A 17,945-nucleotide genomic window follows, 5' to 3' on the forward strand; every position below is an offset into this window, starting at 1 on the left:
CTAGAAAATTCAAACGTGTATATCTGCGAAGTTAAAGGGTTAGTTCACCCGAAAATGAAAATTCTGTCATTTATTACTCACCCTCATGTCGTTCCACACCCATAAGACCTTTGTTAATCTTCAGAACACAAATTAAGATATTTTTATAAAATCTGATGGCTTAGTGAGGCCTGCATAGACAGCAATGACATTTACTCCCTCAAGATCCATTAAGGTACTAAAAACATATTTATATCAGTTCATGTGAGTACAGTCGTTCAATATTAATATTATAAAGCGACGAGAATATTTTTTGTGTGCCAAAAAAAACCCCGAAATAATGACTTTCAACAATATTTAGTGATGGGCCGATTTCAAATCACTGATTCTGAGGTTATGAATCTGTATCGAATCAGTGATTCAGATCTCCTATCAAATGGCTAAACTGCTGAAATCACGTGACTTTGGCTAATTCGATTCGTAAAGCTCTGAAGCAGCGTTTTGAACTCAGCCCATATAGATATTGTTGAAAAGTCATTATTTTGTTTTTTTGGCACACAAAAAGTATTCTCGCCGCTTTATTATATTAAGATAGAACCACTGAAATCACTTGAATTGATTCAAATATGTTTTTAGTACCTTGATGGGTCTTGAGAGTTTCAATGGCTTTGCTCTAGAGGCCTCATTGAGCCATCAGATTTCATCAAGAATATCTTTATTTGTGTTCTGAAGATGAATGAAGGTCTTACAGGTGTGGAACGACATAAGGGTGAGTAATAAATGACATTATTTTCATTTTTGGGTGAACTAACCCTTTAACTGTTGGATATGGATATGCTAATGGACCGACTAAAAGAAACTAAATTCAATTCGAGACTTGAAATGCGAGTGGAATTTTGTGAATGAAAGGTGTTTGAATTCTGTGTAAACATGAGGGTGCAGATTTCGTCTTAATACATCCAAACAGTCTATCAGAATACATCTGCTGAAAGAGGTGATAAAGTACAGCGCACATTGACCTAGAAGTGATCCAAGAAAAGTATTTTTTGCTTTTTTTCTATTTCTCCTGAAGGGTCAAAAATCAAGAAACGAACACACACACACTCACTCTCTCCCATTCGTGAGTCCATAAGGCTTTCTGCTCCAAATTGTAGGCAACAGTACCTCATGCATTGAGGGTAACAGTTATTTAAACACAACTCCAAGGATGCATCCCAATTCATATACTTATGCTGCGTCCCAATTCGCCTACTTATACTACGTCCTAAAAGTGTGTACTCTTTTTGTAAAGAAAAAGTACATACTTTTGAGTGTGTAGTAGAAGAGTATGCAAGTTTTGGGACATACTACCTCGTCATAACTGCGTCTTTAACGGACGTTCTGTTGCTTAGTTACTCAACCTGTAACTGTTTAAACTACCGTGTCAATCATCATGTCACAGTTAAAATCCTCCACATCCGTCTCGGAGAGAAATGTAGTCGCACGTTGATCTGCCAGTCATGGGTCTTTCATGCAGAGAACTCTCCTCATCTTTGCATAATGATGCATTTAAAAGTTAATGACCAAACACATCGTTATAAAAGTTCACAATGCTGTTGCAGATGAAATATAATGTGGATAACATTTAATAAATATCTTTTTGTCAGGTTAGACACTGCTTATTAATCATTCAAGCCACTTTATCTTAACCGTCGTACCTCGCACGTCCGTCATGTTTGTAGTTTTTAAACACTTTTTATTCGTATTTGTAGTTCTAATCGAATCCTCGTCCACAGCGCAATGTGTTATGGGCAATATTAGCCGTTAGAAGTGTGCACGGATCTGCACTTCGAATTCTAACCGGAAAAAGTACACCATCCGGGTATCTTTGGAGTACTCATTTCAACATACTACGATTTAGGACATACTAATTCTTTTTTCGAATACTATTTAGGATGCATAGTATGCGAATTGGGACGCAGCATTAGACTACAAACTGAAGTACATACTTCACTGGTGATGGGAAAGTATGTACTTCTGAGTATGTAGTAAGACAGTATGCCATTAACTGTGTTCTGATATCACAGAATTACTGTTTGTTTGTTAGCATTAAAGGGTTAGTTCACCCAAAAATGAAAATAATGTAATTTATTACTCGCCTTCATGTTGTTCTACACCCGTAAGGCCTTCGTTCATCTTCAGATATATTTCATATTTGAAACAGTTGATGTGAGTTCAGTGGTTCAGTATTAATATTATAAAGCAATAAGAATACCATTTGTGCACCAAAAAAAAAAAAAAAAAAAAGCAAAATAACAACTTTTCAACAATATTTAGTGATGGCCGATTTCAAAACACTGATTCATGAAGCTTCTGAGGTTTATGAATCGAATCAGTGGTTCGGAGCACCAAAGTCACATGATTTCAGCAGTTTAGCCGTTTGATAGGAGATCCGAATCCCTGATTCGATTCGCAAGCAGTGTTTTGAAATCGGCCATCATGAGATATTGTTGAAAAGTCGTTATTTTGTTTTTTTTTTTGGTGCACAAAAGGTATTCTCGTCTCTTTATAATATTAAGATAGAACCACTGAACTCACATCAACTTTTGTTTTTAGTACCTTTATGGATCTTGAGAGTTTTAATGGCATTGCTCTCAATAGAGGCCTCACTGAGACATCGGATTTCATCAAAAATATCTTAATTTGTGTTCTAAAAATGAACAAAGGTCTTACAGGGGTAGAACAACATAAGGGTGAGTAATAAATTACATTATTTTCATTTTTGGGTGAACTAACCCTTTAACATCTACTTTTGTTAAAATCATATGCATTCAAAAACTGCTGTTGCAGTTTCAGCCTTGCATTCCTCGATACTTTTCTTCATCTGAAAAAGTTGAAAGAGATCAATCACAAAAGTTATCTTGTACAGGGTTGGGGGGCAATATTAGCCGAAAAAAAACATGCATGAACTCATGCTTCGAAGAAAATCCACTGAAAGAAGTATGCCATTTTGAGGGCATTATTCATGAAACACAAGCACAATGAATTTCCGTGCAAATCGATGTTCAGAAGATAATTTAAATGTGTGTTTCAGGAGTGAGACCTTGTGTTTTGACACTATGGATGTAGATAGTTTGCAAACTGGGATGTAGTGCAGGATTTTAGAATCCGTTAAACTTGAGTTCCGGAATCTTCAGTTGAGAATTCCAGAACTCTCGCCTCACTGGGATGATGATTCTGGGGGTTTCAGTACAGTAGAAGAGGCGAACTACTGGAGCACAGCTGATTAAACATACATGTTTCTCGAAACAGAGGCACTTTTAATCATACTATGAGTTCAAAAGAAGGAAGTTAGTTTATTGTCCATTCCCATTTGGTGTTCAGTAGTGTGTGCACTGGGTTAAACACACACACACACACACAGTATAGCACATGCTCACACAGACACATACACACAAGCGTTCATTTTACCGCGTCCAGAGGAGTGTACCCTGTATACCTGAATATCAGGGCCCTGTTGACATGAAGAGCACATCATGAACCTCAGTAATTCAGGAATGGATCAGGACAGCACTTAGATTCTGCATATTTCAGTGTTTTCAATCAGTTCATCGTTCATCCTCACATGTGCTGTTTTTGGTGAACATCACTCCAGTGATCTTATATATTGTAGGCTTAAATAAACTAGTCTTATCATTCTGTCAGGTTTAATTGGAGTCTGTTTTTTCTCATGACCTGACTCTCTCTCTCTCAGGTTCCCACTCCCAGTACTTTCCTCATGTGTTCGTAGACGACGTAGGAGATGCTGACCGCAGGGATGACCTTGAGGAAGTTTGGAGCGATGCCTCGGTAGAGTCCCACCACACCTTCCTGGGCCACGATATTCCTGAACAGGGTCAACATGGACAGCTGAGGAGCCCCCTTCACTGACGCTGAGGAGCGAACAGAGGAAACAGTGTGTCAAACGTCTGCTGATGCCAAATCATTTTCAGAATCAGGGTTATTTTAGCATCAATAATATACTATTAACTTTCAACTACCAAACTCGAGTGAGACCTTTAGACTGTTCTAACTTACATTACTATAGCTGCGTCCCAAATGACGCACTATACACTATGTACTTATGCACTATGTACTCATCAGTGTAGTGCGTTAATTGTATAAGGTTATTTTGTCATTTAACATTGGAGTCTGACAGCCTATTCCCCTCCGCTATGTAATTAAAGCTGCAAAAGTTGAGTGCGTGAAGAGTCCAACAATCCACACTTTGTTTTTTCCGTTAATTTATTGCATCATCCGGGTATTTAAAGTGCACTTTTTCTTTTTGCACACTATTTATACTTAAAAACATAGAATAGTGAATAAGTACGTGAATTGGGACGCACTGATCCGACTGATTTCCGAACAACCCCAAATTCCCATTGAGGGGGTCAAAACTTTTATACAATAACTAACTATTATAGAGTATTTAACTTCTAGCCTAGGACAGCAATGTAAAACATGCTAGCAATTGCTAAAACATGCTAGCAATGTGCTAATTCATGTTGGAAAAATGCTAAATCATGTAAGCAAAATGTTAAAACATGGTAGTAATGTCATAAATCATGCTAGCAACATACTAAAGCATGGTAACAATGTGTTAATTCATGCTAACAACATGCTAAAACCTTGTATGTGCTAACTGATGTTAGAAACATGCTAGCAATATGTTAAAACATGCTAGCAACGTGTTAAACTATGTTACAACACCATATCTATCTATCTATCTATCTATCTATCTATCTATCTATCTATCTATCTATCTATCTATCTATCTATCTATCTATCTATCTATCTATCTGTCTGTCTGTCTGTCTATCTATCTGTTTTCTGATAGACTGTATTGCCTTCAAAACCTTCAAACTTCACACTTTCTGGTCATGCTTTCTCAAGCCAACATCAAAGTTTGTCTTGACAAACTTTTTTTTATCTAGTTTGTATTTTGTATTAGTTTTTATTTTTATGTTTTGTATTTTCTTTTTTATTTTAGTTACATTGTTAGTCATTTTGTTGTGCTTTGTCATTTTTATTAGTTTATATAGTTTTTATTAATTTTAATTGAGTAATTTTACTACTACAAGTTAAACTATGAAAATGATAAATGTTGCTTTGGCAGCAATCTGAAAAAAAAAATAAGATCAAGTTTTTTATATTTTATTTTAATTAATGTTTGTTTTATTTCAAATAACATTGTGTCAGTTTCAGTATTAGTTAATCATAATAACGCCGTTTTGAATTACTAAAAAACAATCCTTCCTTCCCTCTTGATCATTAGCTATGTTTCCAAAGTATTTTTATGTTAAAAATACTGGATGGAAATGCATAAAATCTTAAAATGCACATTAAAAAATGTATGTGCTCAATTGAACACATGGATAGAAATGGTGGTTTATTCGCAAATGTTTTATGCAAAAGTAAAATTCACAGCTTGTCTGGTTCTGCGTCTCACCCTGAGCCTGCATGCGTGTTCGGATGAGGGCGAGCGGGTAGGACGCCAGCTGTCCGCAGGTGCTGGACACCGTGCCGCAGCCCACCAGCACCATGACGCCCGGGTCGGGCGAGCCCTCCGTGTGCCGCTGCAGCCAGGCGTTCTTTAGCGTCTGAGAGAGGAAGACAGCATGAGAAAGAGCCTTAATGAAGGAATTATTCTGAATACACACACACACACACCTCATAGACGGCGAGGTCTATGCCTGCATACGGGATGATGCCCAGCATGTTGGGCAGGTATCCTTTATAAAACGCCAGAACACCCTCCTTCTGCAGGATCTGCTTGGCGCAGTCCGCCATGCTCGAATACTGCCCTGTTTTACGAAGAGTTAGACGAGTCTTTAGCACCTGCAGAACGACAGAGACAGAAAGGAACAGAGTGAGTAAATCAATGTAGAATCAACACAAAAACAATATAGGTCAGTCTAGTGAAGTCAGATGACTGCGTGAGGCTGGAGTGGGCGGTGTGATCTGATATAGAGTGCTGAAGGGTTGACGTCAAAACCCAGAAGTCTAATTCACTGCTGGTTCCCTCAAGATTTCCCTATGGGGTTTTCAATTTCTGAGTGAAATAAGGTCTGTGGTAAACATAACTTAATGAAACTTCAGAAACGTCACCATGCAAATAGGCCAGTGAATGCAGAGCTTAGTGTGCTTGAACTGTACATGAGGCCTTTGGTAATGTGAGCAGACATGTGACCGAGTTTGTTTTGACACTGAGGCCTCAAAATACAGAGTGACCTTGATGTTTAGTGTGTGCAGGAACCAGCTGCCATATATGTGTGTGTGAGGTGTGTGTTTACCTCCATTGGGTATATGATAGTTTGAGCTGTAGCTCCCGCCAGTGATCCAGCGACGAATCTCTCCTGAACTTTCAGAGTTACTCCTTCTTTACTGCCTCTCATCAAGCGCTTAATCTACAGACACACACACACACACACAGAGAAAGTGAGCTTTGACTCGTGTCCACACAGCTGAGTGTAGAAAGACAGAGCTGTACCTGTTCATAGGCCAGGAATTTGATGGCTGTCTCGGGCGCGATCTTCAGCACGTTGATGCCGTTCCCCCTCCACAGCGCAGCGAGACCGCCTTCCTTCACCATCGCACGGAGCCCACGCCACACGTTCCCCTTATCAGAGGTCTGGCCGTGCACCTACACATTCAGAAAATACATATGCTTCAGTCCAACTAGATTAGAATAAACCAAAAACACCTGGACTTAATAACTAAAAACTGTTGCAGTCATGTATAACCTCCAGGGGTCAGTGTGGTGCTGGATATAATATATTCACATAAACCTGGGCTTTTGCTAAATTGTAGAGCTGCATGTTTAATTGTTAAAAGATTGCAATTTCGATTTAAACACCCTTCTTATTTCTAAATGACAATTCTCCTGTGTCCATTAAACCTTTGACAAAATCACAGCGAACATTCAAATCTGTGTTGCTGCTTCCAGAGAGCAGTAATCATGTGTGTAGGTATGAAACAGCTTCACAAACAGTCATAGTATTGTTGTTTCCAGGGGCGTAGACGCATCCCCCGCACTGTTAGAAACACTTTTTTCTGATTTGTTACTTAGATTTGAGTGAACTAACATTCAGCCAATTCTACACTGAATGCGAATGATGCGATCATGTGATGTGACAAAAGACAATCGTGCCAGATCCAGTGTGTGTTAAATGCTACATTGTGTTAATGTAGTGTGTTAAATGCGTCTTAAAGGGATAGTTCACCCAAAAATGAAAATTTGATGTTTATCTGCTTACCCCCAGTGCATCCAAGATGTAGGTGACATTTTTTCTTCAGTCGAACGCAAATTATGATTTTTAACTGCAACCGCTGCCGTCTGTCAGTCAAATAATAGCAGTGATTGGGAACTTGAACAATAAGAGTCAAAAAAACTTCCATAGACAAATCCAAATTAAACCCTGCGGCTCGTGACGACACATTGATGTCCTAAGACACGAAACGATCGGTTTGTACGAGAAACCAAACATTATTTATATATATAATTTTTACCTCTAATACACCACTATGTCCAACTTCGTTCAGCTTCCTGTTAGTGAGGTCAGATCGCGCTCTGACAACGGAAGTGATGTCTCGCGCTCATTGAAGTATATGGGCGAGAGATCACTTCCAATGCGTTTTTTGACCTCACTAACAGGAAGCTGAATGAAGTTGGACATAGTGGTGTATTAAAGGGAAAAATTATATAAATAATGTTCGGTTTCTCGCACAAACCGATCGTTTAGTGTCTTAGGACATCAATGTGCCGTCACGAGCCGCAGGGTTTAATTTGGATTTGTCTATGGAAGTTTTTTTGACTCTTATTGTTCAAGTTCCCAATCACTGCTATTATTTGACTGACAGACGGCAGCGGTTGCAGTTAAAAATCATAATTTGCGTTCGACTGAAGAAAAAATGTCACCTACATCTTGGATGCCCTGGGGGTAAGCAGATAAACATCAAATTTTCATTTTTGGGTGAACTATCCCTTTAAAGTAGAATTATCATTTCCCAATAAAGCAGTTGTTTTCAGCACAAACCATTAAAATTGAAATGCCCACACTAAATTGTTTGTAGTTCCTGTACCCTTTAAGCTTTAAATACATTTGATGTCTTTTTTGTCTTTTCCAACTTTTAAGAATTAAGATAAAAGTTATTGTTCAAGTGTAGTGTAATTAAAATATTGTGCAAAAAATATATTTTTCATAAAAATAAAGTATAGATGTCCACAGTGGTCTCAAAGTCCCAAGTCCTGCAGTTACTTTTCAAATTTGAGTATGATATCACAAAAATAGGTTCCTGTAAGCTATCATGGCATGTTCCCAAAATTGCCACTAGGGTGCTCTGAAACGCCAATTGGTATTCTATCTAGAATTTATTTTATGAACATTAATGTACTTACTTTGTACATTATGTACATAATTTGTTTGCCTTTGAGGGTCACATCACTTGACATCTGTCCCCCCAGCTTTTAAAATGGCTGCTACGCCCCTGGTTGTTTCAGTGTTACAAATATTCATATATTATGTATAACGTAGCAGAATGACAGGGGAGAGACGAATTTGTTGAATAAATTTGTTGTTATTTTCGTTTTGTTTTTGTGCACAAAAATATTCTCGTCGCTTCATGATATTAAGGTTGAACCGCTGTAGTCACATGTACTATTTTAACAATATTTTTACTACTTGTCTGAACCTTGAATGATGATAATGTCGTTGCTTTCAATGGAGGATAAAAATCCTCTCGGATTTCATCAAAATAATTTGTGTTCTAAAGATGAACAAAGGTTTGGAACGACATGAGGGTGAGTAATGAATGACAGAAATTTCATTTTTGTGTGAACTAACCATTTAATAGTAACTTGCTGCTTTAGAGGTGCAATATGTAATATTTTTAGTCTGCTAGAGGTCTCTAGAGGCCTATTCAAAACGAAGGCGTAGCTTGATGATGGCAAGTTTGAGAGCGGAATATTGGGACATGTGGTCTCCACTTCAACGGCCGGTGGAAAAGAACAGGGATAGGACTCGAGAAGAAATCATGTTCGTGGATGCGATTATTAACGTTACTGTAGTATGAAGCAGAGCAGAGCCGAGTGTTGTTGGAGCTGAACGAGGAGCTGGAGCGATTGATCAACACGCGCCTCACGAGCAGCGGGACTTTTATTATGACACAGTCGCCGCTTCTGCTTTCCTGGTCATGAGTATGAGGTAATGCAGCTCTGTTTATCATATTAGATACATTTGAGAGTGTTGAAAATTATATTATAATGTTACTCTGTGCATTTGCTCGGCGGCTGCTGTGAGACACTGTTACACACTGCAGTAAGAATAAATGCTGCATGGCTTGTGTTGATAAATGGCATGCAATTAATTTTAGAACGTATTGTATGATGGAGAAAATGCTGTATTACTGTTACTAAAAATAAAAATAAAGCTGCATCTGATTATGCTATGTTAGCTACTTCACAAAATATTGTTTTTCTCTGAGGCATGGTAAAACATGGTACTCACAAAAAATCAAGAAAATTAGATTTAAACAATAAGACTAAAAGTGTTGAGCTATATAACAATAATTAGTTTTCTGTCCATAAATATATCCAAACAATATATCAAAACAGTTATTCCTTGTCTATTAAAACATGTAAATATTAAAACGTCTTTGGTGTTTCCATGGTTTCTACAAAATAAAACCGGAAACCGAGGGTAACACGGGTATGACGCAATTGACAGGCGACTCCTCACACGTCCCGGAGCCTTGGATAAAATTGCAATTTTCTCATGATTTACACATAGTTGCAAACATTTGGGGTATTGTAAGTACTCAAGTGAACAAAATATATAACTGTAGCCTAGTTTTCTTTTTTATATTTTACTGCAAAAAATATATTGCACCTTTAAATAACAATTTGTTACACTGTCACACCAGTAGGTGGCGACAAGTGACTATTAAAAATGTATTTGTCATTGAATCATTCATTCAACCCAAGTTTTTTTAAGAATTCATTCAGATTCATTAAAAATTTAAAATAGTCTGCAGCAATTAACATTTGTCAGAGTAAATTACGTTATTTTATTTAGTTCAGAATTGTGATCTCTGTTTGAAACAAAACAAAGCGTGGTTCTCATGTATTGACGGAGCTACTTTGCTAGCATTTTGAAAGCAAACTTGAATCTCCAAATGGGAAACTGGCATGATATTTGCACTGCAAAGATACAATTGTACAGATCAGTTTAATTTCTTGATGTATTGTCTCACCTGCAGGAAGACCTTGAGTCTGTCGAGCGGCGCAGTTCCTGTTCTGGACACCGATCCCGCCACGGCACCTGCCATCAGCTGCCGCCACACGAAACCTGACTGCTTCTCCTTCTCCGAGAACTCATCCGGAACCGTCAAATGCTCTCCGATGTCCAACATCTACACCAATGCACAACCACAGTTAAAGAGGCTTGTTTTATAGTCATAAACCTCATCGTCTCAGCTGTGTGCGTTTTGCTACATACCACCGAGTGTTTCCAGTACTGAGCGATTTCCTCCATGTTGTGCAAAGGGTTAAACAGGAAGTGATCTCGCCACTCGAACCAGTCGATAGTCATGGAATGGTCTTTGTCCATACTGTATGAACACATTTCACAAGTCACAGGATCACATAAAGGCACTTGAAAGCATTTTACATACAAGCTAAACACAAACACACGCACCTTTGCAGTATTTTGGCAGCCAGTTCCAACGAGATGTCCACGCCGAGATTGTGTAACGACTGCTGGATCTCCTCCGCATCTACTTCACCTACAAAACACACAGATGTGCACAAACAATGCGTTATTGCTCTACAATGTAGTAATACAATAGTATAGACACTAATGATATGAGGCTATAGACACTACTTGACGGAAAAATAAGAAAAGTTGCCTTGGCAACTCACTGAAATAAAATAGTTAAATTATAATAGTTATATATAATATAAATACTAAAATTGCTAGAACTAAAATAAAAATCAATTGAAGCTAAATATAAATATAAAAAAACAAATAAAATTAATAAACAAATATAAAAATAAAAGCTAATTCAAAATATTAATAAATACTATTTATAATCTAATATAAATAATACTAAAATAAGAGAGATTCTGGCAGTAATGTGAAGTCGACAGAAACAAACCGTCGTTGTTGCGGTCCAAGCTGCGAAACATGAGCTTGAGCCGTTTCTCATGTGAACGCAGATACTCTGTGAACTCTTCGAAATCCAGCTGACCGTCATGATTGATGTCTCCTGCTCGTACAACCTGCTGAATGTAGGGCATACAGAGAGAGATAGAGGGGGGAGAGAGAGAAATGGAGGAAAGAGGGATGCCGGGAACCATTAAGAGAGGTGGGATGGGGGTACAAATGAAGGAGAAAAGCACATTACAAGTATGCAAAGCCACCAGCCCACACCAGCAACATGAAACATGAGCAATCAGAGCTCAGACGGTTAGTTTTCTGACATTAATCACTGAATCTAAACATAGTCATCAAATGAGAGAAAGCCAAGCGCACAAAACAGTAGCCTGACAATGTGCTTGAAGGGATGGTTCACCCAAAAATGAGCATTCTGTCATTATTTACTCACCCTCATGTCGTTCCAAACCTGTATGAGTTTCTTTCTTCTGTTAAACACAAAAGATGATATTTTGAAGAATGTTTTAACCAAACAGCTGATGGTCCCCATTGACTTTCATAGTATTTTTGCTGTTCTCTATTCTATAGAAGTCAATGGGGACCCGAAACTGTTTGGTTAACCATATTCTTTTTGTGTTCAGGAGAATAAATAAATTCATACAGGTTTGGAACAACTTGAGGGTGAATAATGATGACAGATGCTCATTTATATGTGAAATAAGCCTTTAAGCAATTTATTAATTACTATATTAGTGTTTAAATCCAAGATCAATAGAAAAACCGGCTAAATAATTGATGTTTAATGCTGCCTTCACATGCTATCAGAAATTTCCTACTTCCCATGTCATGATTATGAGCTTGACACATTCAAGAGCTTTGTTGTCGGAAAGAACAAGAATCATGGAGGACATTGGGTTTATTCTTGCCTATTTCTTGGGGAAATCTTATTAAAGCCAAAGTGTATTGAAGATATTTAATTTTGAATAAAATGTAGCATCCCATTCATTGACAATATCAACAATGACTGCACATCTAGACAGTCAGCTTTCTGACTAGGGTAAAAAAGTATCGATTTCTCGATTTTGATCGATTCACATTTTTACGGACTATCAATTCTGAAATCCCAAGAATCAATTAGTCTAGTCTGTTTTCAGTTGATGAATAAGCAGAATATGTAGCGCCTCCCATCCAATAAATCACAATAATCTTTGTGCTTTGTTACTTTTGATATGAAGCAAAGTCTCAGATTTCAAATGCCGTCCATCTTATTATGAGATTCAAAAAATAAAGTTTTGGCGCAGTTTAATGTGGCGTGACAGATCACTTTAGCGCCTCAGTTAAAGAAAAGCATGTGATCATCCTCTCCACCGCTATAATACCAGTTACAGCATGAAATAAACATGAATAAACATCTGAAGGTATGTTAAAATATACAGTACATCTTACATAAATCCGTATCATGTCTCGTGTAATCGTCAATAAAACAGCTTGTAAACAATGACACGTAATGTCATATTTACCTCAGAAAAACATATTCAGTGACCATAAACTCATTAGTCAGAAAAGTGAACTCTAGAAAGCAGCATTCTGATAAATATAGCTATGCACCGTTACATATTCATTATAATTTTAATGCGCGATTTAAATGTTTATATTAAAAAAAAACGAATTGGAGTAGAAATATGATTATGTGATTTTCTAAACTTTACTTATAATAAAAACATCAATGGGTCTCATTCATGAAACATTTGTAAATATACGAGTAAATATGTGAGTTATTTGCGCGTAAAGAGACCTTCCCGAAAACTCTTCTCCTGATTCGCAAATACTTCGTAAACGTCAGAAGTGATAGTGAAATGTGTGTGTGTGTTAATGAATTCCAATCAGTCGTAAATGGGACGCACGTGCACACTCATTCTCAATTACCATAAATCCCGCCCATTAAATCCGACTGACAACTATATATGGGCATCATATTATGACACTAAACAAAGGATTTTGACCATTTAGGGCCATTAGTTTGCCCAGCCCTATTGAAATCATTTACCGTTTGCAGATGCTATTACTGGCTCTCACAATAAAAGTAAAAAGAAAAAACTTACGTAATTACTATATATAATATTTTTTCAAAATGCTGTGTAAATATGTACCTTATTAAGGTGAATTAAAATGCAGCCTTATTAATGAGCAAAACGTTCAGATGTTAAACGCACTATTTACGCGTGGCTGGGAGCAGGTGTAGATTTCTTTCGTACCTACTAACATTTGGAAAATACGAACATTTTAATGAATCCGAAAATTTACGCCAGAACCACTTTACACACGATTTACACAAAAATTCGTTCTGCTCTTGTTTCATGAATGAGACCCATGGAGTGTAATTTAAAGCTGCTGTCCGCAATTTTTGGCCCTCTAGCGGTTAATAAACAGAACTGCACGCGTCTTGCAGAGGAACATTGTAGCCGGAGCTACTTTTCTCCGTGTATGTCTATGGCGAGTCATGGAGTTACTGTGATACTCTGCGGCGAGTCCTACCAGTCCGGTCTGAAATAGTCTGAATATAAACACTTATTATAAGTGTACCAAAATGATTCAGGATAAGACAAAAACACGGTTTGGAAAATGGATTCTTGTTGTATATTCTCATTATATAATCTTTGTAACTCTTTAACACAAAAAAAGTTGCGGACTGCAGCTTTAAGTGTTTGTATATAAATAAGTTAATTTAACCTTCAGTATTATTATAGTAGTACCAAATGACTCCCATGTGTAGTTTACAGCATTAGTTAGATTTTCTCCTACTGTACTGCCATGTACAGTAACTGAAATACTACGTAAAATAATCGAAATGGAATTGAATCAAAAGCATGTGAATAGTAATTGAATCGAATCGTGAAAATTGTGTCAATACCCAGCCCTAATTCTGACGATTCAGGAATTTCAGTCATACAAGCAATTTTCGCTGTGTATAAAACACACAATATAGTTATTCATATATGTAAATATGTACTACTTTAACAACAAGATGTGGCTGTTGTGGAAGTGTTTAACTGTGTTTAAAGTTTAAGGCCCGCCCAACTCAGGAATTTGGGTATCACAATTATCTCTGAGTTTCCCAGTAGTAAATACGACTTCAGTGTTCAGTTTTTAACTAGGAAACTTGTGATAAGACTGATAGCATGTGAAGGCAGCATAAATCTTTCTGATGTGACTCTATCCAGAATTTCTGTGCTTTGAAAGAGTTGTGGAAATAATCATGCATCTGGCTGTGAATTACAAATTACAAAATGTTACAATAGAAACTACAAATGCATGTTTTTTTCAGAGTGTCGCCTCATGACATTCAGTTCCCCGTGCAGCATGTCTGAACGTGTTTCTCTGAGCTGCACAAACGTGGAGGATTAGAGGCATTTTGCTGCTAGTCTCTGGGCTCTTGGGTTTTAAAATCAGCTGAATTAATTATGCTGTTTTATGGTGAGGACATTGTGAACAAAACTGACCCACGGTGACTAAAATAATAAATGACTCAGGATAACTGGCACTGGCAAACTCATTCCAGACCATTATTCCCACAACCTCTGGTATGTTATAGAGCAAATCGCCCTGTAAGAGAAAATATGCCAGTAATTTCACCCATTTAACTAGCTTTGCCTCCTCAGTGGTTATAGACATCTACACAATCCCCATTTGTGTGTTATTGTGTTTATGTGAGCCAGCCATCACATGATATTTACTCTCACATGGATCGACTCCAAGACACTGACCTTTCGCACACTCTCCAGCCTACGTGTGTATTTCTGAGAGCAAGTGTGTGAAGTTTAACACTTTTGTCTCAATATACATTCATCGTTATGCATAATGCAAATATATAAACACATGCACACGTGTCAGCTTTAACAAGCACAATATCACACTACAAAATCATCAACTACAGGTCAAAAAATCAATATGACACAAGATGCTCGCAGGCAAACAGATCAATAACCCAATCACTGATGCTGAACTATAAACTACAGGTTTAAAGTGCAGTATGTTGGTATATAAACAGCATTCAGCATGCCGTGGAGAGATTAGATAACCCAGTGATTTAATTCCTGCGTGTGTCTGTTTGATCATAACTAAGCCGGCACTGGGTTTGACCTCTGGCATTATATCATAGCTAGAAACATAGAACTTAGTGATCAAAGTGTGAACAAAAAAGAGTGATGCTTGACTTTAAACCCCATTATTTCTTATCCTTCAGATCATGCACCGCTGGTGATGTGAGTAGACACTTCACACAAGTCTGCCGGATTATTTCGGATGGCAGGTGATGCTGATTTAGCGCCAGCAGGTGATGTTGCCCTTCCTCTGTTCCTGCCACTGACCTTGAGATCATTAACTATTAAGCTCATAAACTGGTTCATTAGTGCTGCAGCACAGTACTCTTATCTGCCCCGTTCGTGACCCTGACCTGGAGGCACTGGAAACAAGAATCCTGCTTTGTAGTCTTTCTTTTATCATATGAAGAACTAAGCATGTTGGTAAGCAGCTGAATAACGGGTTATACTCTCACTAATGGCTCCAGCACATCTGTCTAATCTGAGCTGAACATCAGACGCTTTCTGTGTCCCAACCAGCAACAAATGACTTTTTGTTGCTTGCTTTCTGCTCCCATGGCACTGCGTAAACGTATATTAAATATCATGGTTTCTACAGGTGCGTCCTATTTTGTGTACTTCTGCACTATTCTACACCGGTTTGTAATGTAAAAGTGCGAGTAGTGCACTGGAAACATAATTCCCTTCAAATGAAAAATGTTTGGAATTTTTTCCATTTTAGATGAAACTTCCCTTATAAAACTGACATGTAGCGCCGGTGCACTTCAGGCGACGCAAGTTCGAGTCCCGGCTCGTGGTCCTTTCCCCGATTCCATACCCCCCTCTCTCTCCCACTTCTCTTCCTGTCTAGTAACTGTCCTATCATAATAAAGGCAAAAACGCCAAAAAAAAAAAAAAAAAATTTGATTTGTTATGTATTTATTGTGGCCTAATCCACCATATTTTTAAAGTAAGAGTGATTACGGTTTGTAATGTAATAGTGCGAGTAGTGCACTTGAAACATAATTCCCTTCAAATGAAAAATGTTTGGAAATTGTTCCATTTTAGATGAAACTACCCTTATAAAATTGATTTGTTATGTGCTTATTGTAGCCTAATCCACCATATTTTTAATGTGAGAGGGAGCGTGTTCATTTTTAACTTGAATGTTCAAGGCATCACACAAGAACTGTAATGCAGCTTAATGTTGCAAACTGGTATTTATTATTTTATTTTAATGTATTTTAACGTATGTAATCACAAACACAATAGTTTGTAGCACAAATACAATTTACTGCACACTTTGGTATTCTTCTAATTGCTTATACCGGCTAACCGGAAGTCTCGCACATTCACAGGAAATAGCTTAATTTAACGTTTAAAAATAGGGTGGACAGAGCAAGCACACAATGTGCAGTACATGATTTGGGACGCAACTTTTATCTTTAGACTCGCCCCGCCCACTACTAAATCTCATTGGTCCGAATCTCGCTCTGCATTATTGAATATTAAATATCAACAATGATATGATTGGCTGCGATTGTATCGCGTACTGCAGCATTTTCACTTTCAGTGTTTAGACAAAATTACGCTAAGGATCACTTGAATCACAATAAATCATAAACCTGTCTATTCTTATCCTGTTCTATAAATACCCTTCCGTTCCGTAACGTTATTGGGTTTCTTCCGTACCTCCTCCACCGAGCTCCACGACATCCCGCGGGCGGCGAGTCCGATCCGCAGTTCGTTCACATCGATCCGCCCGTCCTTGTTCAGATCCAGCTGCTCGAAGAGCTCGGCCCAGAGCCGCTCGCGCTCGGGGTCGACCCCGCTGTCCTGGCATCGCGCCCTCGTCCAGCCCGAGCGGCATCCGCGCTGCCACATGATGATATCCGCGCACGGTCACCCGCGGAGACACATCGGCTCGGTCAAAGACGGAAGACGCGTTGTGCGTGCGTCCAAAAAAGGAGCTGTTAGCGAATTAAACCCCCTCGCGAAGCTCGCGCTTTGCAGATGGTGTCAAACAGCTGTTTATTGCGCGAGAACCAGGAAGCTTTCACAATCATGAATACAGTACAGTACGTCCAAGAAATCCACGCGCTACCTGTTTGTATCCATAAGCAGCACTGCGATATTTTAAAACGAGCTGAAAGTACCGCGCTGTTTTCATGCGTCAAAACATGATGAACGCGTAAGAAACGCGTGTCGAGGACTGCAGTGACTTAATGCCGCCGCAACTCACCGATACAACAGCGGCTTCAGATTACACCCTCAGGAGGGGCTTCCTTTTGCCAACACATGAGTGATTTAAGCAGATATGGCCCCAAATATCCCAACCTGAAGTATTAAGAGAGAAACAGTGTTAAATCAGGTCTAATTAAATGCAGCAGCTTCTCTGAGTCAATCACCAATGACTCTGCAGATAAATGACATGCACTAGCTTTATCAGACCTCACTGTAAAAGCACAGCGTGTGATAAGGAGAACATATAGTCAAGCTAAGTTAGTCAAACGATTGAGAGTAGACAAACACATCTAATATGAAAAAAATAGCTGGTTTTGCATGGTTAGATGGTCCAGACTGTTTGTTTATGATCATAAGCCGGTCTAGATCAGATAAACGGCTAGCCAGTTTTTGATCTGGTAGAAGTAGACCATCTTGGTAAGTTTGTTAGACCTAGCAGACATCCAAAAAAACAGCTACTATGTGGCAAAAA

The 17,945-nt window shown here is 38.3% G+C and overlaps 1 protein-coding gene across 6 annotated transcripts; it reads right to left on the bottom strand.

Moving 5' to 3' along the window:
- Window positions 1–891: 891 nt before the first annotated feature.
- On the bottom strand, window positions 892–17,604 carry slc25a23a (solute carrier family 25 member 23a). 6 transcript variants are annotated; one of them, XM_067402682.1, is made up of 12 exons: window positions 16,922–17,604; window positions 11,152–11,278; window positions 10,692–10,779; window positions 10,494–10,605; window positions 10,249–10,407; window positions 6,488–6,640; window positions 6,291–6,404; window positions 5,668–5,835; window positions 5,447–5,597; window positions 3,733–3,890; window positions 3,458–3,471; window positions 892–2,842 (listed from the first exon to the last, which is right to left on the bottom strand). In XM_067402682.1, exons 1-12 carry the CDS (start codon window positions 17,111–17,113, stop codon window positions 2,839–2,841), a joined length of 1,440 nt encoding a protein of 479 aa, XP_067258783.1. In that variant the 5' UTR covers window positions 17,114–17,604; the 3' UTR covers window positions 892–2,838. The 6 variants fall into 6 exon arrangements, 5 of the variants coding, with proteins under 5 accessions (XP_067258783.1, XP_067258779.1, XP_067258780.1 ...); XR_010896587.1 differs by having other exon boundaries at window positions 3,458–3,890; window positions 16,922–17,602; XM_067402678.1 differs by having other exon boundaries at window positions 892–3,471.
- Between the last annotated feature and the right edge of the window lie 341 nt (window positions 17,605–17,945).

Source organism: Chanodichthys erythropterus, chromosome 12 (assembly GCF_024489055.1).
Source record: "Chanodichthys erythropterus isolate Z2021 chromosome 12, ASM2448905v1, whole genome shotgun sequence".
Taxonomy (NCBI): Eukaryota; Metazoa; Chordata; class Actinopteri; order Cypriniformes; family Xenocyprididae; genus Chanodichthys; species Chanodichthys erythropterus.